This window comes from Xiphophorus hellerii, chromosome 11 (genome assembly GCF_003331165.1).
Source record: "Xiphophorus hellerii strain 12219 chromosome 11, Xiphophorus_hellerii-4.1, whole genome shotgun sequence".
Lineage (NCBI taxonomy): Eukaryota > Metazoa > Chordata > Actinopteri > Cyprinodontiformes > Poeciliidae > Xiphophorus > Xiphophorus hellerii.
The window spans coordinates 27,671,640-27,693,547 of NC_045682.1; the positions used below are offsets into that span (position 1 = coordinate 27,671,640).

The 21,908-nt window shown below is 37.3% G+C and overlaps 1 protein-coding gene across 9 annotated transcripts in view; it reads left to right on the plus strand.

Annotated features, from left to right (window-relative positions):
* Nucleotides 1–21,908, plus strand: part of rapgef6 (Rap guanine nucleotide exchange factor (GEF) 6) — a 132,267-nt gene that overhangs the window by 14,196 nt on the left and 96,163 nt on the right. For 8 of the 9 annotated variants that reach the window (XM_032575529.1, XM_032575538.1, XM_032575547.1 and 5 more), the window contains 3 exons: nt 11,171–11,241; nt 12,022–12,078; nt 15,427–15,510. In XM_032575529.1, coding sequence (XP_032431420.1) covers nt 11,171–11,241; nt 12,022–12,078; nt 15,427–15,510 — 212 coding nt within the window. Of the gene's footprint in view, nt 1–11,170; nt 11,242–12,021; nt 12,079–15,426; nt 15,511–18,921; nt 19,164–21,908 lie in introns of those variants that run through there. The other variant, XM_032575544.1, reaches the window with a different exon arrangement.

Sequence of the window (21,908 nt, forward strand, 5' to 3'; positions counted from 1 at the left end):
TCAGCAAAAAGGCCTTTCAAAGTGATTTACATCATAAAAACATAAAAATACAAAGTCACAGAACAGTCAACAACTGAAGTATCATTTTGTCAAATGTCACCGTTACACATCAGATTGTTGATTAATGTTTCATTGATGATCCTTCAAAAGAAACTGAACAGGTTGGTTTTTGGTGTGGATTTAAAGGGAGTCAGTGTTTCAGCTGTTTTGCAGTTTTCTAGAAGATTTGTGGTGCTTAGACTCAGACTTATTTTATTGAGACTTAGACCTAAAACTACTTTGTATTGGGTGTCTAATGTTTGCAGTGTTTCTCAAAATGTCGACTTTTCAATAATATTAAAGAGGAGCAGCAGTCCTGATGCTCATTTTAATTGATTTATTGCCAACATATTTTCAAGCTCTTACCCCATTTTAGTGTATTTTTTAGTCTTTTAGTTTTTTCTCTTGCCTGTCACATGAACTCCTCTCAGAGATTTGCTGATGTTTTTGAAGGTGGAGTTGACTTTCAGTTTGATTGTAGAGAATGTGCATTAAGTGAAAACAAGCAGCATGTCGCATCGACTTGGACAGACAACATTCCTGTCTTAGAGACAAATACCAAAACCATTTCTCTTTCTGGGAATGAAGTCAGACCGGATGTCACCGTTTTGTTCTCATGTGAAAAATCACCTTTAGAAAGTTGTTTTTGTTTCGTCTCTAAAAATAACTGATAAGAAAGAAGTCAAAATAATCAGAACTGTGTTTGTTCGCAGTTTTTCTTACACATTCCACAACACTTTTGTGATTTCTTTAGGCTTGCAGTGCGTCTACTTTATGCAACTTATTAATAACAGCGAGAGAAACTTAAATTACATTAATAACATAATGTTCAGACGTCCTGAAGGGAGCAGATATTTCAGTATGTTAAGGAAACAGAGGCACAAAAAATACTGAGAGCGATGAGATTGAGGTTGTGTATTTGTATTTACCATTAGACCATAATTTTTCCTTTTTATGTAAAGGGCCTTGAGTCGACTTTTATTATGAATTGGTGCTATATAAATAAACTGAATTGAGTTTAGAAATATCACTGTATTCACATAAAAATCTAACTCAAAACTTGTATTAAAATCTTATTGTTTTTTTTTAAACTCCCAATAAAACTAGTTTTTTTTTAAAAATAATATTTTTTTGCCCCATATTACAAAAGGTTTGGACACCCTTGTAAGATCTATTATTAATAAAGTCTCTGCATAGAAACATATTTTAATATTCTGTTTCATTCATTTTAATTGGTTGTTTTAAAACCAAATACTTCCTTTAAAAAGATCATTATGAAATAAAATCAGTTTTTATTTCATTGTCTGTTTCTTAGGGGAGGGAATCTGATTTTCAAAGCGTGGGAAAGTTTTAAGTTGAAAGTCAGAGAAAGTGTTTCCCCTCTGTGGGCGAATCACTTAGTGACTGACCGAGTTACAGACGTACTCTGTGGGCTTGTGTGTACACATCAGAAGCCACTCACCGGCAGGATTGTGTGTTTGGTGTGTCATGACATGGCAGCGTAAAGTTTGAATAAATTTGAATGGAAAATCTAGCACACTGTCAAACTAAATCCCACTTGAAACCCTTCAAAGTACATTTGAATTCTGGCCACATGTTCTTGTGCTGGGTTGTTTTGTAATTATCCTACTCAGACCAGAATGTTTTTAGTGAGATTAAAGTAAGTTTTTGTAGTGCAAAAATCAACCAAAAACACAACATCATTTCGTTTTTGTCTAAATAGCTTGATGATAGATCAGAAGCGGAGCTGCTTGTCAGCGTAAGCTAAATGCTTTAATTAGCCTACAGCGGAGATCCAGAGCTGCAGCAGTTAGCTTACATGCGTCTTCATGTTTTCTGTTTGTGTTCTTGTCTAAACTTCCCAGTCCTCCCCCATGTGGGCTGCAGAGCAGATCAGTGTTGTGTGTTTTGTGTCCAACCTGCTGCTTTGAACAGACCTCAAACATCTCTGGCTGCTGCCCCGGCCATCACAAAATCCAGCAGAAACGGAGAAGACGTTTTTTGTTTTTTTTTGTACTTATTGGCAAACATGGTTTTTTTTTCTGGAGCTTAAAGGGGCAGCATTGTGTGTTTTCCAGATGCATAGTGCTGCTTTATAGCATAATCAAATAACTGTGATAACTGCAGTTAATATAAAAATGTTTTATATACCAGATATATCTGAAAAGATATTTTACTTTGTAATTTAACACCTTGAAATTGGGCTTCTGTCTCTTTAAAAACTCCTGCTCTTTCTGAAACTTCACAACTTGGTTCCTTTATTAACCCTTTAGCAACGTTTTCACCAGTGTTGCTCTTAGAAGTGGCCCCTGTAATGAGCTCATTAGCTCCACCAGGTGATTGCTAATTGCTGCTGGCTAGTCTGAAGGAGCTGAGTGGGGGAGAGCTGATCTGAGTGCTAGAAACTTCGAAACTGCAGGTCTGAGGAGGAGCTGTGGCCTGAAGGCGGAGCTAAGTCCAACCAGCCGTTTTGCACAGGTGAATGGTTGCCATGTTTGTGATGAGGGAATAATATTATAGAATGATGGGAAGCTAAAAAAAGTAGAGTTTACATGATGCCCCTTTTAAGCAACATTCCCTGCTGCCATATTTCATGCAAAGCGAAAACAACCTGAGGCGGGAAAAAAATCAGATGAAACCAGCCGACTTAAAGGAACCCCCCTTTGTGCCGGATTCATTTCTGCAGAAAGAGCTGGAGCTTGGGTTTCATATAGCGTCAGAGTTTCCATTTCTGTGTGTGGCGGCGTTTTTGTGCGCATGTGTGTGGATATTTGGTTTGGCTGGTGAAAACATGGCAGCTGGTGTTGTGCTTTCTGAGCAAGGCTCGCTCCTCACCCTCTTTGTGTGCAAGTTCAGCAGTCATGAGCTGTTCTAATGAGACCTACAAACGCCAGTGCAGCGGTCCAAATGCAAACCTTTTTGATGCAAAACTCTTTTCTACTATTATGTAAGAAATTCCTTGAGCTCTACCTGCTTGGCTGGTGGCTCGACAGTCACGTACATGAAGTTTTTTTCTCCTTTCTGTCCTGACTTGCTCTCCTTCCTCCTCACCACTGCCAGCGCCACAACTGTCGTCACTGGGTCTTTATGAACCCAGCTCCAAAGTTTTAATAGTGTGGGAAATCTCCAGGGCTTTCTCTTTACACAATCTGTTTTTGGTGTTTCTGTTTGGCAGACTACTACTGCCGGCTCATGCTTGACGTGATTTGCACCAGATTCGTGTTTGTTTAATTCTGAACGAACCTTTGAGGATTTCTGCGCATGCTTACTGAATTGGATTTGCTGCTTGGAACAAAAAGGCTGTTTTTCCAGTAGAAAAGAGGAGAAGCCTAATTGCTCCAAGTCCTCTTGAAACTTCCCAGTGATGCTGACAGCGATGAGGTTTTACAGCGCAGGAAAGCAACGAAGCAAGAAATTCTCAGTGGGTTTGTTTGTACAACGATCATGTCAAGAGTTAGACTGTAATTGGATGAAAGCTAATCTATTTGTTGTTAAACTTAGAGCTTTGGGAAGACTAATGTAACATTTGGCCTCATGATTGTTATTGCGAGCGCTTGTTCTGCTTTGAAGTTTTAGTAAAACGTAGTTGGAAGTTCAATTATTGAACCAGCAATAGTGAAGAAAGAAAAACTAACAAACATCCTAAAACTTTGAACACCAAGAAAAATTATCCTTACAAAAGAAATGTCCTCCAACATGTAACAGATGATCTCCTTTTTTGACCTAAAGTTATTGCATTAAGTTCAATCATTCATATAAGTAATAAAATCAGGCAGAATAATTTTTCCAAATCTTTCAATAAAAAATTTCTGAAACTTTAACAGAAACTGCAGGTGTGTGTCTGAGTCTGGTGAAGTTTGTATAAAACATGTTTGTTTTTCATTCAGCGGGTAAAAAATACAGAAATTTACTGAAGTAAGAGAAGAAATACTGCATAATAAAATGACTCAAGTACAAGCAAAAAGAACAGTGTAGTAAAAATACTCCTAAAAGTACCTTTTTTCCAAAATAGTTACTCAAGTAAATGTAACTGGTTAGTATCCAACTCTGACCACAGGTTCTGGTTCGAGTACCAATAAACTGGTTCCCTCTCTGAGTGCTTTAGGATTACGTAGGTGTCGGATTAGCATCTGAAATGCCAAATACTTGTTTGAGTTCGCTGTCAGTCCGATGTTACGACGTTTCTGCAGAATGTGTTACTCATGCCTAAAGAAGCTGTGGTACCCAGAGCTGTGATTAGTCATAGTTTATCTCAAAGCGTTTTGTGCCTTTTCCCATCAGAATCCAGCACAGACAGACTTTAAAGCAAATAAAGGAACATTTAAGAGGAACACTGCAAACACATTACCAAGTAATATTGGTTTTATTTTTATCTATCTATTTTCTTTTATTTTATCTATTGTCTAGTGTATATATTCATGCACACTTGAAATAAAGCAAAACTACCTTACAAGGAACCTTTCAGCAAGAAACTGGAGTTTGATTTAAGTCAATATTTCTCTAATAATGGTGAAAAAGTTCCATTGTTTCACAAAGAGACCTGTTCAGTTACCTAGCAACCCCAGGTAAGCCCAGCCCGTTACCTAGCAACCCAGTTCTAGTTCCAGATCATTTCACTTATAATAAGACAATGGTACTTTTTCTTTAATATTAAGGAATTATTTACTGAAAACAGGCTCCTGATGGTTACTTTTCTTATTTCAAGAGTACTATGATATTTGAGCTACAAACTAGACCAAGATACTTGGTACGATTTTGTGTTTTTTGCAGTGAAAATTGAAAAACTAAATTATTTACGTTAAAGAAATCATACTTTTTAATTACTCTGTGTTCATGTAACACCAGGTCCTGTTCCCAAGCCAACAGTTCAGTAATAATATCAGTCATTCTAACCTTTGTTCTGGTCTGTCATGTTTAGTTTTTGTTGGTTTTCTTTAGCTAATCTTCCTGTCTATATGCCTTTAACTTGCTTACTTCAGCTGCGGCTCTAAGTGCTGCTTCCACCCACCAGTTCGCTCAGATTTATGGCTCATTAGTGAGCACTCAGGCCTCTTTTGTTACCCACCTGCAGACGAGCTTTCATTTCTGTTTACTGTCTCTGTATGCTGCAGAAACCGAAATGAGATACTTTCAGTTCTCACATCCCAGGTAGAAATGAAAATAGCAGCTCTTCTGTTGTCTTATGTAGAAACCTTTATGTTGTCCTTCAGTTTAGCCTTTTTTTCTAACGTGGAAGTCACTTTGATTGTTCATTAATGACCCTACATTAGTACTACGTTGATAAAATCAGCTGCTTTAGTACACTAAAGCACCTTAGTTGCTGCCTTTTAAGGCTTTTACGCCGTATCCCAACTTGGTGTTGACTCAGACTCTTGGGAACCTGGCGGTCAATTTGATCTGAAAGTTATGAAGACAGGATGTCAGCCAAGCTGTTTGTTCTTGCAGGTTGAAAGTCTCTGTTGTTGACGGACACGGCGGGCATACTGTGGGTGTGAGCGGCTGGCTCATTGTACGGTCCGTGAACAGGACCCGGGTCATTCCTCAAAGGAGAACATTTGTTTTCCCAACACAGCAAAAGGAATGCCTATTGTGTTACAAACATGGACTAATTCCTTTAACTGAGAAGTTTAGATCAAGTTTTTAGTGACATGGGTCAAAATCGGCACCAAAAAAGTTTGAGTGTGAATTTTTGTCCCGCTCAACAATAAACAAAGCATGAAATATTTCATTTAGACAAATAAAATAGATTTCTTTTATAGGAAATGAGTGTGCAGTGGTGTCCAAACTTTTTGGCATGGTGGCTAAAAATGTCAAGTTGAAAGAACAAATATTCATTCAACTTGACATCGTTAAAAACTGTTACATTTTTTTCTATTTACCTGCTAAATTAACAAACTAAATAGACAATATTTTAATGAAATAAGCGAAACAGCAGGACGTATATAGACAGGATGTGTAAAGTGTAGATTTAAAACAAAAAAATGGTCATGCAGGTTTTCCAGGAAAAAAACAGCAGCAATTTCAAAACAGTTTTTCCATCTTTTGAATTTTTTTTGTGTTTTTTTTTTTGTTTTGTTTTTAGCAACAAGAACAGAATATGGCTTACTTTTGCTTTATTTTAAGTTTATTAAATAGGTGTGTCCAAAACTGCATTTTTGTCAAAGGATCTGAATGTTTTAGGCCCCTATTACTAATAAATTAATTTAAAAGCAAAAAAACAACCACTTAAAAATTTAAATTGATTGAAGAAAACTGAAAAAATGTAGTTTGTTCTCAGCAAATAAAACATGATTTAGGTCACTCTTTATTTATATATTCTATCAACTAGATCCTAATTTTCTGATCCTAATTGAAATAAAAGTTTACGTCTGCATTGACCACAAATGGCCCTCGGACCGCACTTTGGACCTCCCTGGTTTAGATTTACTCTGCTTTCTTCTTAAATTTATTTTCATCTGGTAAAAAAGCAGCATATTGGAGCAAAAGCTTCACAGTGAATCTCTGCTGCATGCTGCATGTCACAACATCAATATCCTGTCAGATTTAGGGGAACCTCTGGTGGGATAAAGCAGCATCACAAAATAAAGATTCAAACTTCTTCTGTGTGTCAGGGCTGCTGCACATGCCACATCTGTGGGTTGAATTGTTGCCGTCCTCCAGCAGGTGGCAGCAGCACTATGTGTGACTTACTCAGCAGGAATGTAATGATCATTTCTCTGCATTGATATTATTTCTGATTACTATGGGTTTATTTACCCGTTCTGTTATTTAGATATTTGCTCAGTTGCCTTCAAACCTTCTCCTTCTGATTCGGTGGACTCCAGTTGTTCATCTAGAGACTTTTATTTTTCGGCTTCTGAATTTTTTTTTTACCTCATTGTTAGTGTTTATATTATCCATTTAGTTTAAAAGTCTTTACTTTTCTTATAATATTACTCCTATTATTCTTGCTGTCATAAAAGGCAATATAAATAAAGTTTACTTTGATATATTTCCACTGTAATAATGTATGTGTCTGTCTGCAGTTATGATTGCATGTACAGAAAATGTTCTGGTTTTAATGGACTTTTATAAATAATGTTGAGCTTCATAAAAGCCCGGTAAACTGAGCCACGTTTTCATCCTTTTTATGCTCTATATATTGATAATTAGATTGTTTATATTGATTTACTTTGTATTTTCACATCATTATTTATAAATTGTGTTTGCAGGCAGGCCTAATAGATTTGTAGAAACAAATACATTTGAACTGGAATGATTGTCTCGTTTCTCAACCTGGCGTCTGTGTAAATGTTTATTTGTGAACATTGAATCATAGCCACTGGCTTACTGCAAGTTTTGATGGCTGTTCTCATGTTACCCTCCCATCCTGGGGCAAACACTCGGAACAGATACCCCATCCTCTGACGTCCTGCGGCCCGATCATGACCTGCTTTAGGCGGATCAATGCATGCAATGGGGACAGTTGGTGTCCCTGGTGTCTCCGGTTGTAATCATTCTAATAGAGGTTGTAATGCCCATCCTGTCCAGAGCTGGATAATCCTCTTGCCTCTGGGTAACATTTTGGGTGTTATCACTGACCTGGCTGCAGTAAACATCATGCACAGAACTTTATTCTATTTTATTTAACCTTTATTTCGCCACAAAAATCCAATTGAGATTAAAACTAAAATCTACTTTGCAAGAGAATCCTTGCCAAGGCTGAAGTTACAGAAAACGGCAAAAACAGAAAAAGTTAATTACCGTATTTCTGGAGTAGAAGACGCACTTAAAATCCTCTAGTTTTATCAAAAGGCAACGGTGCGCCTTATATATTGTTCTGGAGTAAAACAGCGCCCTCTAGTGAATTAATTTGATTAATTCTGGTTAGGTTGACTGACCTTGATGGGATTTTGTGTGGTAAACAACGCTCACGGTGCTCAGTCAAAATGTTTTAGTTACATTACATTACGGCTACCGTAGTCAGGAGCGTCACAGAGTAATACGGTCTGTGCTTGGACTGATGACTTATCTGACTGGTTTGTTTCGCTTAATGCGCATTATAGTTCGGTATAATGATCCGGTATTTCTTCAACCGGATGACGTCTAACTCGGCTAAACAGAAACTCCAGGTTCTGATGTTTTTTAGAAAAAAGTCAGATTTCTAGTATTTTTTTTTACCTCATGAAAAAACATTGAAAATAGACCATTCATTAACAGTGCACCTTGTAATCCAGTATTAGTGTGGAAAATATGGTAGATCGTTCCTCAGGTAAAACATTTACAGACAGTAAGAAGAACCTTAAGAGACAACAACCCCACCGGGTTCATGCGTTTCTGCAACAGAGAACTGAAAAGGTTTCTTCAAAAGTTCAGTTCGGACACAACGAAGAGAGAATCCACTGGTGGACTTTCTCTATAAAAACCAACAAATATGAAGGATGAAGTCCTAGATTGGCCTTAGAAATAAAAATATACCAATGATGGAGTCTAAGAGTGACCAAGGCCGTCCATCAAACCTTATAAATCTTAAAGCTCCATCTAATAATGACATCTCAGAGAAGTATGCTTGCTTCAACCAGTCACTTTGTATCCTCCAAACATGAACAGGATCTGAAATAAAATCCCAATCAGAACTTTTGGTAAAACATGTTTGTTTTTTAATCAGGCGACTTATTAGAATACCTAACAGGCGGGGACTAGCTGGGGTGTGTGTGCCCGGCCCCCACACCGCCCACCGCCTCAGGGCTGTGTGTCGTAGCATGAGCGCTCTGCAGCGCCGCAGGACTGCTTACTGCAGCAGATTGTTGAGCTCACTAACCCAGTTTATACAGATTTAAAGTCAATATGCTTTCGCTTTCTCACTGCTCTGATCTCTGCTCACCGTCACTCTGCCGTTCTGTCAGTAACAGGAAGGAGGTTTTAAAAAAACAAAGTGGACCTGTCACTATAAACATTTCATGGTAAAATGAGACAAACTCAGTAATTTTCATTTGCTTGAAAACTGAACTAAAACTGGTCTTCAGTTTGGTGTTTTGGTTTCAACCAGCCCTTGTTTGAAGAACAATTTTGCCTACAGAGACTTTATAATTCATTTTATTTGTTTATTTTTGGATATTTGAAATGTTTTCCAGTTCCAGTGTTTAAATGTTCACTAGAATTTAAATTTTATTGATCTTCGAGAATCTGTTTCTGCATTATTTTGCCATTATTACCACTATATTACTTGAATGATGTATCATCTTCAAACAAATGTATTCATTAGATTGTCTTTTCATTTTGTCTTTTCAAAAGTAATGATCTTTTAAATCTTACTTTATATTTCATGTAAATTGCTTTCTGGTGTTTCCATTGTATTTCATGCAATAGGAACATTAAATATTTGGACGTGCAGTTAAGTATTTTCTTAACAATCTAAAGTATCTAAATCTCCATCTTGTTGCTTTAAATGTCTTCATGTGAATTTAATCACTGAAGTTTTACACTTGGTTCACATTTTGACTTGTATGTTGGGAGGTTACAGGTCCAGTATTGGTGCTGTGAGTTCAGTGAAGGAAAAAGGAGTTTATGAAGAAGCCAGTTCAGCTTTATCATCATCTAACCAGTTAAACTTCAAACAGCTTGTAATGACTCAAGCAGCTGCTAGTTTCTGTATTTTTACACTGAATTGTTGTTGCATCAGACGGTTTCATGGGCCGTGTTGCAGCATGGTGTTAAAAACCTTTTGATGTCTAAAGTGTTGTAGTGTCAAATCGCACCTTCTGGATCTGATGGCAAATGAGAAATTCTTCCTTTTTTTTTTTTTGCCGTGCTTTGAGCATCTTCAAGCTTGGATAACTGTCACAAAATCTTTCATGTCTCTCAAGTTTTCATTGCTGCTTCAACTGTTTTCTTTCTTTAAGATTTTCTACAGGGAAAAGAGTCAGATATTTTCTTTTTAAACCAATCTCTTCTCATTTTTGCGTTGTCTGTTCAGTCCACCTGTTTAAAATGAACGTCTTGCAGCCACAGTCTGATCTCACATATGAAGCTGTTCCTGCCACCCTCTGTTGTCCTCTAAATGTTTTGACAGCTGTCCCTGATAGAGCTCTATTTTAAGTCCATCAGTGGGTATATCACTGCATGTGTGTGTGTGTGTGTGTGTGTGTGTGTGTGTGTGTGCCTGCCTGTCATGTGGTGCATAAGTGGTTTGGCCGTCTGTCTGCTTTGACGATGTCAACTTGATAGTCGGTGTTTGACTCAGGCCAAGTGGCGACTGTCAACTTAAAGCACTTGATGTGATTTATACAGTGCGGAGAAATTCCTCTCTCTGAAAAATGAGACGATATTTGAAAAGCTTTAGGTTATAATTAACAGGAAACAAGCAGACTGACATTTAAAGAAGCACTAATTGGTGTATTTTATGTTAATTTTATTTGAGTTTGCGTGCGTTGGTTAGAAATGTGGATGGTATGTCCAAAGTGTGGCCCGGGGGCCATTTACGGCCCTCTGAAGGATTCTGTGTGGCCCCCTGACCTCAATTCTAGAATGGAGCAAAGTGTAGGCATTTTTCATCTTTTAGGGAAAGATGTTTTACAGATAAATGATTCCCAATAATTAACAATGTTTCTGCTTTTGTCTCAGCTTTAGAGAAACTAGAACCACGAACATCGACCCACTTTTACTCAAACGCAAATCATCTGCAGGTCAAATAAAAAAAAACAATTGATTCCAAAAAGTTTGAAACTGTCTGACAGTAACACAGTTGTACGAAACCTTTTTATGTTTTGCATCTACAATGATTCACAGATCCATTTTGTTGATTTACATCAAATTGTAAAGAAAATTTTTTGTTTATTACTAAGCAGATAAAATTGAACAGGCAGAAAAAGTTTGTTTTAAAGGGGAAGTATTTCTCTTGTGACGACGTCCTGAAGGCAAAGTGTCAGAGTAGGAGCTTCTTAAAGAGACAGAGACCCTTTAAGTCATGTTTGATGTAGCATTTTTATAACAACTGAAGGTAAAATAATTACTGGATTGTGCTATAAAATGTGCCTTTGAAATATTTTTTGTGGTTCTGCAGTGATTTTAATTTAACTCATCCTTCATGGCAAAAAGCTTTGACACCCTCGCTCTTTTCCTAAAAATAGTTTTCTTCTCTTTGTGTTTGCAGGATCTACACATCATCTATTGCCACCTCTACCAAATGGACGTCCTCTCGCACCTCAGGGAACATCAGCTAAGGTATTGTTTTATTACTTTAACTTCATTTTTTTTCATGTAATGTTGATTCAAACTAATGTTGTGCCTGATAAGAAGCAATATGTTATGGAAATATATACAGAAAATATTCTTTTGCTTTGATTTTGATAATTCTGTATGTATAAAAAAGTTAAGGCATAATAAGCTAATAATGCTTCCACCTACCCTTTTTGTGGAAGCCATTGACAGGAATGTAAATATTATTTCTCCACTTCTGTTTTAGTTTTTCTACTTTTTTCCGTTTAATTTTGTTTTGTCTTTTTCAGCCTTGAGTTTGTTTTTGACGTGTGCATGGAAAGGTTAAAATGGTGTTTTAGTCAAAAGTGACTTTGTTAAATTCACAAACACTAATATAATCCATTTATATGTGTAATTAAACCCATGTCTACAAAATGCAGCTGTGGATCAGAGTGGTTAAGGCCTTTCACTGATGCATTTGTCTGATGAGTTGCATGGACTTTGTGTCATACCGTTAAAGTTATGCATCATTCCAATCCTACTGTCTTCTATAGAAATTTAGCTTCATTTCTGTGCGTTTTGTTGGATAAATGTAAAAAAGAACTGCAGTTGAGACAGTAGTGCTGTGCACACAGAAGGTAAAAGCCATTCGTCTTCCTACAGCAAGCTGCCATGCAGTTAAGGCGTTCTCTTAGCTCGGTGCCTCCGGGGAAAACATGATGGATCTGTGATGGTTTTCATGAGCGAGAAATGTACTGATGGCTTCTGGGAGGAAAAGCTAACATGTTTGCGTGTGTCTCTCAGGTCGATGTGCACCTCCGCCAGGTATGAGAGACATGAGGCTAACCACTACCTGTTTCAGTAAGTACAAGTTCTCACAATAAATGAAACTGTTCCTGCTGCATTTGCTGCTTTTTATATTCCTTCGTCTTCTGCTCTGATTATTTATAACTTCCTTAAGAAGTACAGTCCCTCCTTTTAAATGACTTCACTGTTTCTCTAGTCCAGAGTGTTGTCCAGGTGAACACTGAGGTTTTTCTACTCCTCCTCCTCCACTACTTCTTCTATGATGGAAATAGTTTGATATAATCCACTTTCTATTGAAATCTCCAATCCTGCATAGGCTTGTCATGATAACACATTTTGTCCCAGAAGTTATTACGATAAACAATAATGTCGTTTTGAGATCATTTTCTAGTAATATAATGGTAATGGCGTAATAATGCAAGAACACATTCTAAAAGTTAAATAAACTTTAAATTCTAACAAACATTTAAAACTAGAAGACATTTTAGATATCCAAACTTGAAACAACAAATAAAACTAGAACTGCAAGCAGTTAAAATGGGTTCCTCACCCGACCCAGCAGGTCCGGCTCGTTCCCACAGCAACACTTTCCAACGAGATCATTTTAAGTAAAACCTTAATAATGTGTTTGGTGCGTTTGGCGTGTTTACAACAACGCTCAGTGCTGTGATTTATTGGGTTTGTTTGGATGATCACTTTTCTTAAACTGATCAGGTGTGGAAACAAACATCTCCCACACAGCTGGGTCTTTTTAAAATAATAATAAAAAAATAAAATAATACACACATTATTTTAAAAAGACCCAGCTATGTGTGGACTAGGCCTTCATTTTAGTATCATCTGACAAAAGCACATTCTTTCACAGCTTTCCTCTGCCTCCTTCTTGACTTGGATAATATTGAACTAATATTAAATGATTAATACTTCCCCTATTGACAGATTCTGAGGCTTTTCTATGCTTTTTGAATAATCCTCGTCCTGCAATGTCCTGGCTCTTTGTGGGGGTGTCATTAAAAGCTTTGCATCATCAGAAGCAAATTTTGCATCATAAGCTGTTCAAAGTCAGACAGAACCGTGATTAATGACCAGCAGGATGGAGCAAGATAAGAAGCATGGCAGCAAGAGTTGGCAAAATGTGATAGGAGCCGGTATGAAATAAGAAGCTGCGAAGGAGTTTTATTCAAAATATGAGGAGAGGATGCAGAGGAGGAAAGAAAACAAGATGTGAATATGCTAAACAGGTAGAGGGAGGAAAGAATAGCTGTGTCAAGATGGAGGGAAGTTGACAAATGAGCCGAGCGGAGGAATGAGGAGGGATGAAGGCGTCTGAGATGTGGAGGGAATGAGAGCGACATGGGGCGGACAGCAACAGATGAAAGGATGAGACCGAAGCTCCTCCTGCTGTTGATGCATTATCATCCTCACTAGAATCACATTAGACACTCCGTAGTTTAATTTACCATCAAATAAACACACACGCCCTTCTCTCTCCTTTCCTGTGATATATACGCTCCCACGTCTCCACCGGCGGCAAGTCTTAAGTACCTTAACCCCGGCCAGAGCGCCTGCCATGTTCAATTACTCTTGAGCTGCACACACAAAAACAGCAATGAAGGCAATGAAAGTCTGTTCAATAAAGCTGCACTGATAGTTAATCGAGTTTCCCTCACTTAAATCCAACAAGTCGAGAAAACACAAATCTTTTATACCTTTTAGATGGGATTGCATAGGGAGCTTTGCTATCTTACAGAGCATGTGATGAAAGTAGAATTAAGAAATTAACTAATTAAATGGGTGCTTCTTGACATATACTGTACGTTTCTAATTTTAGAGCAATTAAAAATGAGTTTTCTAATATTTGATTTACACTAAATGAGTTCGCTTTATGCCCTCTTTCACTAGATACCCCACAACTACTGGCAGACATGTAGAATTAAGAAACCACCTAAAAGATCTGAAAAAGCAATTTATCATGTTTCAAACTAAAGAAATGTAAAAACCACCGGGAAACAAAGTCACAACAGCAAGACAGATGCTGTGAACGCCGGTAACTGGTGAACACCATTCTGTCTTACACTGCAAAAACACAAATCCTACCCAGCTGTTTTGGTCTAGTTTAGTGCAAATATCTTAGTAAACTTGAAATAAGACAAAACTAACGTGGAAGTAGATTTTCAGCAAGAAATATGAGCTTGTTTTAAGTAAATAATTACTTAATATTGCAGAAAAATAGTTACTTATATGTTAGCTTTGTGTTATTTCAAGTGTAGTAAGATATTTGCACTAGAAATTAGACCAAAAATACTTACGATTTTGTGTTTTTACAGTGAATATAACTACACAAACATCAAGATGAGACATTTTTCCAGAACAAATTCAGTCAATTGGTGAGAAAAAAGCTGAACTTTCTGAAACGAAGAGCTGGACGATATGGCCATATGAAAAACATATTTCAGATAAATTATTGTTTAGGGTTTTTAAAATATTTTAAATACTGCCAAACAGGTGGTGTGACATTTCCTGTTTTAGCCACACCATTGTTTTTTATTCTTATGAGTGAAATCTTAAAATATTGCTGCTCAAGTCACCCAGCAGGTTGTTGCTAGGTAACCAAAGAGTGAGTCAGTTAGTTGATTCCTCCAATCTTTCTCCCAGAATGCTTTGCGGTTCTGGATTTTAGTTCAGTGAATATTCTACATTATGAATATTGAATGTTTTATCAGTTATTGATTTATTCTCCAGCCCTCCTGAAACGTCACATTTGGCATAAAACTAACACAGAATTGCAGAAGGAGATTCGTCTTTGTTGCTTTTAGACTTGGATTGATGGCTCTAAATGATGGGATCATGAAGTGGCCTAATCAAAGGCTGGAACTCAGTGTGATTGACACACAGTGCTAAATTATGATATTTTATTTAATTTCTTCTCTACTTTCAAATGCAAAAACTGTTGCATATTTATTTTATGCTGCAGTTTGAGTCAATAACGTGTAGTGTTTTTAAATCTTGTCTCTTATTGTTTACATTTTTACAGATCTTCAGGAATATGGAAACATTTTGTATTTCCTGTTGTTGTGTAAAAGTGTCTGTCTGTCTGTTCCGCATTCAAAGCCTGCTGACTTTAGAAATACCTGCAATGAATTCATAGTGAACTTTTGTATTAATACTTCAACATTTTTGAATATACACACAAAAAGCAGAATCTCAACAGAACGCGGCTGAGGCCGAGCTGACAAGCTGACATTCAGAACGTTTCATCTTTTCTTTTTCCTTTTTTACAATAAATAGAAGCGTTTGTGTTTTAACAGTTAGCAAACTCCAGCAAATAACCGCAGTAAGCATGATGTGCAGTACATGATGAAAAATGTGCAGGAACCTCATGCATCTTTCTGTCTTTTCCAGTCCAGACACCCTCGCTACCTGTTGGTACATCCTGCTCTCTGGATCCGTCTTCGTCAAGGAGGACATGTACCTGGCTAGGTGCTGGTATGTGCCCCCACACACACCCACACACACACACACACACACACACAAGGGTGAAAAACAGGAAAATAGCAGTATGATATTGTGGCACTGAGGTGTCATATAGTGAGAGAAGCAGGTTTTATCTGACATGACACATGAAGCTGCACTATCTTGACAGCTTGTCATGAGGCAGATGTTTTGTGTGTGTGTGTGTTGGCGTGTGTGTGTGTGTTCATCTGTTGGATGATAAGAGAGTTGGCATGTCACAGAGCTGTAAAGCATGAAAATGGTGCTTTTGCTGCTGCGTGAGGAAACATCTACACACGTTTGTCGTCTCATGTTGATGTTGGGCTGCAAAGAACAAATTTATTCTTACGTCCATCAAATGTTGTCCAATCCAGAATCTGAAAGGGGTATTTTTAATTTCAGTCAGCTAAACTGGAAAATTCTAACAACTACATGGAGTTTTTGAAGCTTAGACCCGGAGCCATTTGTGGCTCTTGATTTTGTGCAGCCCCCCAACTGCAGATGGATATTTTTAATTTGTAATCAGGTTAAAATTATTACCAAAATAATGTTATTATGAAAGAAAATGTCAAGTACAACACAAAGTATTTGTCTTTTGAACAAAAGGTCAAACCAAGACACTTTCTTTTTGTTTTCTGAGATAAGTCAATACATTTCAGAGTTTTTTTTAGCCAAAATTTACTCTGCCTTTTTTATTGTTGCTCATATCTACAATGAAAACAAAGAGTAGTAAATTTCGGCCAAATTTTGAGAGTAATCTCTTTCTATAAAAAACAAGGAAATGTCTGATTCCAAAAGCCAAAATTTGCGAGACAAAATCATAGAAATTTCAAGATTAATGTTAGAATTTTTCAGGGTTTTTTGTAGAAAATCTCTGAGTTTGAAAAGTTGAAAATTTGCTAACAAAATCTAATTACTGGATTAATCAGACATTTTCTACTAAAACTTGGAAATTTATTAATTTCAAATGGCAAAAAAATTCATTTGAAACTCAGAAATTTCACGTTTTTTTCTAGTAAAATTCTGAGATTTTAAGTACTTTATTTGCTTGATTTTAGGTTGTTGTTGGGGTTTGTTTTTTTTTGTTTTTTTTTTTACCCCTGACTACTTTTGAGTCAACAATTTTGGCCTCTGAGACAAAAAGTTTGGACAGTTTGGCTTAGACCAAATTGTTAAACAGCAGTAAAGTAAATTTGTTAGCATGAAGGTCCAGTTGGGGTTAATTGTTGTGGAAAACTGCAAAACAATACTTATGAATTCGGAGAAACAAGCTGAGTGTTTCTGTAACAATAACAGAAGTAAAAGTTGATGTGTTATGCCTGCTTGAGCAGGTCAAGGTCGTTGTTGGTAGAGTATTAGGAGAGTTGACACTGCAGGCCTCAACATGTTTTGCCAAACTACACACTCCTTCCTTTCTTCCTTTCTTTTCTTTCTTTCTAATTTTGGGTTTGCTTCATCACACTGCCTGACTCAGACACTAACTGAGGAGTTCATTTCTATTTTGCTCTCCAAGTTTAATTTATTGACTGAAATTTTAAGTAGTGAAACAATCATCTAGCTAGAGATCCTCCATCTGTTTGGTGATTGATGGAATAATTACTAAACAATCAGATTTTTTTAACCTATCTATTAAATAAATCAACTCAGAACTCAATGGGAAACTATTTTGGTCTGTTTCCTTTTGTTCTGTTCTTATAGCTGGACTGAAAAAGAAGCAATCAGTACCAAAAACTGTAAGGAGGAGACGGATACTCTGACAGTAAAAAACAGGCTGCGGTTTTTGGCCTGCTGTGTTGCTCCCATCAGAAAAGGAAAATATGCTTTATATAATCGTTTCTGGATGTCAGCAGAAGGTTCATCGCTTCTGCTGAAGTTTCTTGTTCTGTGATTATGATTCAGCTCATTTTATTCACACAATGAAAGAAGCTAGCTGGGCGTGCCGTGGTGGCGTAGGGCGTAGCGCGACCCGTATTTGGAGGCCTTGAGTTCTCGACGCGGCCGTCGCGGGTTCGACTCCCGGACCCGAAGACATTTGCCGCATGTCTTCCTCCCTCTCCTTCCCTGTTTCCTGTCAGCCCACTATCACATAAGGGACACTAGAGCCCACAAAAGACCCCCTGGAGGGGTAAAAAAAAAAGAAGCTAGCTTTTTATTCAGAAGATGAATAAAGCCTATTTATGACTAACTGCATTTGTTTCACTGCAGTGTGAAGGGCGCTGAAACGGACCAGCCTGTTGCTTTTGTTTTCAGTAACAGTGCAGTGTTTAATCAGTCCTGGGTCAAATGATCGTTTGGTAGTTATGGCTAATTTATCGGCTAGCCACCAATCAGAAGCAGTTTAAAATCTCTGAAAAAATTCAGGCTTTGACGGCATCAGTTCCTCCATTTTGGCGGCACCGACCAACTTTGTCATTAATTAATTAAAAGATCGCAACATGGTTTCCATTTTGACTCAGTTTGCAGAACTAAGAAAAAACTTTCTGGGTAAAGAATGAAACCTGATTGTTTTACCTTCTTTCACTCTTTACAGCAGGGGTGTCCAAAGTGCGGCACAGGGGCCATTTGTGGCCCTTGGACTGATTTTGTACCGAACTGCAGTTCAACAGATGCAGATGGAGATTTTTAATTTGTACAACACAAAGTATTCGTCTTTTTATAGCCAAGTCTTAACAAAAGGTAACACCAAGTTTATCCAAAGACTTTCACTGAAAAGCCAACTTTGCTGAACCCAGTTCAGCTTTTATTCTTTCTTAAATGTGGCTAAATATAGCAAGCATTTTAAAAGAAAGTGAACAAAAAATTTTATATATATATATATATATATATATATATACAGAATATATACACTATATATATATAAATATATATATATATATGATACTGCTAAAAAAATACACTTTCTGACTTGGAAGTGAAGCGACCGCAGCAGTTTTGCAGCCTGTTGAGACGAGTTGTTTTCGGTTCTGTAGCGGTTCTGTAGCCGGCCCGTTAACAATCCCCCCAGGCTGCTTAGGACCGCCTGTCAGTCCAGCACGGGTCAGTTGATAAACGAGTCAGGGGTGGGAATGTTGGTGCCATGCAGAGGACCAGAGGCACAGCGTGTGTGTGTGTGTGGGTTGGAGTTTTAGTTGCAGCACAGGGTCACAGAGGGAGGTAATGGGAGGAGTGGTGTGCGTGTGTGTGTGCGTGTGTGTGTGTGTGTGTGTGTAAAAAAGAGAGGAATGCGGAACCCCTGGCAGAGCAGAGGATGGCCATGTGTTCCTGAGCAGTCTGCCCAGAAGCACATCCAGGCAGGAAATGAGACTACACACTCTCACACACACACACCCCTTCTCTCTCTCTGTCTCTCTCTCTCTCTCTTCCTCACACACACAGAGAAACACACACACACCTTGTTGAAGCAAGCAGACAGACAGAAGTGAACAGAAAGAGAACACACTCCTTCCTCTGTTAAAGACAAACCAGTAGGCTAATAGCTTCTTACTTCTGCTTTCTGGGAAATCTTTTCTGTTGGAGCTCGACATGACCGCACTCGGATATGATTTTGGATTATTTGGTGTATGAACTTTCACCCCTCCTTGTTGTGGATAATATGCTTCATATCAGAGGGAACACAGAGAGCTGGACCCATAGTGTTTCTGTTGCTGGTTGGTAACTTTGAAATATTTGCGTTTCTTTCTTTATCTGCTGTTTTTCTTTCTTTATACGTTCTTTAGCCCAGCATGTTTCATTTCCTGCCTGCCATCATTCAAACTGCTGGGAAGCCAGGAAACTCCCTGCAGTACACTTGCAGGAAAACTTAAAACCGCCGGGCCGCTTAAAAACTCACCACCAACTCTTATGTTTTGTCTTTCTTTATCTGCACTGAATCAGAACAAGAACCAACCGTCTCAGAGACAGTTTTTACCCGATAGCAATAACAAAACTAAATGCAATCAAAAACAACCATTAATCATCATAAATGATGTATGTGAGAATGTGGCTGTTCTTATTTATTAGTTTTTGGGGTTTTTTTTTACCAGTTATTTGTTATTTCTTACATTGTGTGTGAATTGTGAGACAGTTATTTTTGTTTTTAAGCATATGCACTGACTGATGGCACTTTTTAAATTTCCTTGTTCTTGTGACAATGACAATAAAGATTTATCTTATCTTATCTTATCTTATCAGCAAGAGAAGTAGTTCTCCTTTTTCTGTGTCACCTTACAACCAGCAGTAAACACATTTGCGTTTGCGCCGTTGGCCTTTAGTTGGCAGCTACTGTTAGTGAAGTGTTGATGAAAAATGGGAACTAGGCCAGTTTCTATCAGGAACGTATCTGGTTAACCGTTTTTTTATAGACAGCTGCAGTAAATTAAAAACAAGAGCAAAAGTATAGAATGGTTACTCATACCCCTTGGATTTTTTCCATATTTTATGTTACAACCAAAAACCTAAAGCACCAGGTATCAAAAAGCAAACTGCTGTAGAAAGAACCAATGTGAATCAATCAATCAATCAATCAGGTTTTAAACAACAAGGCAGTTTAAAGTGCTTTGCATCATAAAAACAAAAATTCAACCATTGAAACATCACATTTTACTCAAAATGTTGGTTAGCGTTTCAGTTATTATGGCATTTAGATGGCAAACATGTAGAAGAAATTTCTCTGGTCAATGAGACAAACTCTAATTCTGCTGACCATCATGACGATGTCCAAAGTAAAACACGGTGGTGACGGCATCATGCTGTGAGAATGCAGTAGCAAGCTTTAAAACTGATTTCCACAGACAGTTTCCACTGAGCTTGAACATTTATTTTGCAATAATTTCACTTTCTAGTTGTATAAACCTGATATTTTTGCTTCCTTTGTTTTACTTTTGTCTCCTTAGACAGACTAAAGTTTTTGTTTGTGACAAAAGAGAATGTGAAAAAGTATATGGTACTTTTGCAACTGTGCGTTTCACTGTTTCACTTCCTAAAACTCCCAGTTTTTATCTGAATCTTGGTTTCATTTAAATTTGCAATAGCAATCATAGCAATCATTATTAATAGCAATCATAGCAAGAAAATGTACAGAAGTCTGCAGTGAAACCTGGACTTGTTTCGGGGTTGAGAAGCAGCTGTTGGCGCGTTTCCTTCAGTGTCCTGATGGTCTCTTTAAAACAAAATGCCTGCCAGTTTGTCTGTGTTAAAAACAGGCACTGAAGAGCAGAACCCACTCATTACTCCAGGGGTGTCCAAACTTTTAGGCATGCGGGTCAAAATTGTTGACTCAAAAGTAGCCGCCAGCCACAAAAGCAACTCAAAATCAAGCAAATGAAGTTATCTGATATTTTGTACATTTCTGCCAAAATCTTTTTGTTTACAAAAGTTGGAAATTTTCTAGAAAATTTGACATTTGAAAATCAGAAATATCTATATTTGTTGTGGAAGTTATCTATTATTAATCTAAAAATTTCAGTTTTTTGTAGCAAATTTTTGACTTTTCAAATGTATTTTGTAGAAAATTTCTGAAAATCTCAAAATTTTTTGTTTTTTGGTAGAAATGTGCTACTTTTCAAAATGTATAACTTTTTTCCCCTGAAATAGCCTTAATTTCCTTTTTTGATGTTTGCTATATTGAAAGAAAGACAGTCTTCAGTGTCTTTTGGGGATCAAATACATTTATTTTCAGTAATAAGAACATGATTTGGGTCACTTTCTTTCAAAATGCTTGCTGTATTTAGCCAAGTTTAAGAAAGAATAAAAGCCAATTTGGTGCAGAAAAGTTGGCTTTTCAGTGAAAGTCTTTGGATAAACTTAGTGTTACTTTTTGTTCAAACTTGGTCATAAAAAAGACGAATACTTTGTGTTGTACAAATTAAAAGTCTGTGTGTCCTGCACTTTGGTTGCTACATTAAATTAGGACAAACTCACAGCACTTTAGCACTGCTGTGTTGACAAAGTAACAGTAGTTTCGGTCACTTCGGGACATTTTAAATGCTCAGAATTTGAAGAATGTGGATCGTTCACTGATAACAGTTTAGCATGAAGAAAATGTTGTTCTCATTCATTTCAGTGAACAGGTTTAACCAGACGGCTGAACAGACATGCAGGCCTTTTCGTAAAACAACAGAGTTTAAACTTCGTTCTACTTTACTGAGTAAAGTTTGAGGCAAAAGTGGATATTAACGTTTATAATTCACATATTGTGGTTTTAATAAGAAAAATACGACTTTCTCTTCTTTTGAGTGACAAAGGTAGGTTGCACTGCATAGTTTCAGCAGAGTCGGGAACCAATGTGAAATTCCTAACACCATTAGCCACAATGGAGCTCCAGTGCAATTGATTTATGATCAACAAGTGGATTTATTTTAGAGATTTAAGTACTCACTGACTGATGTTTCAAGCACTTATCTCTGTTCATTTTG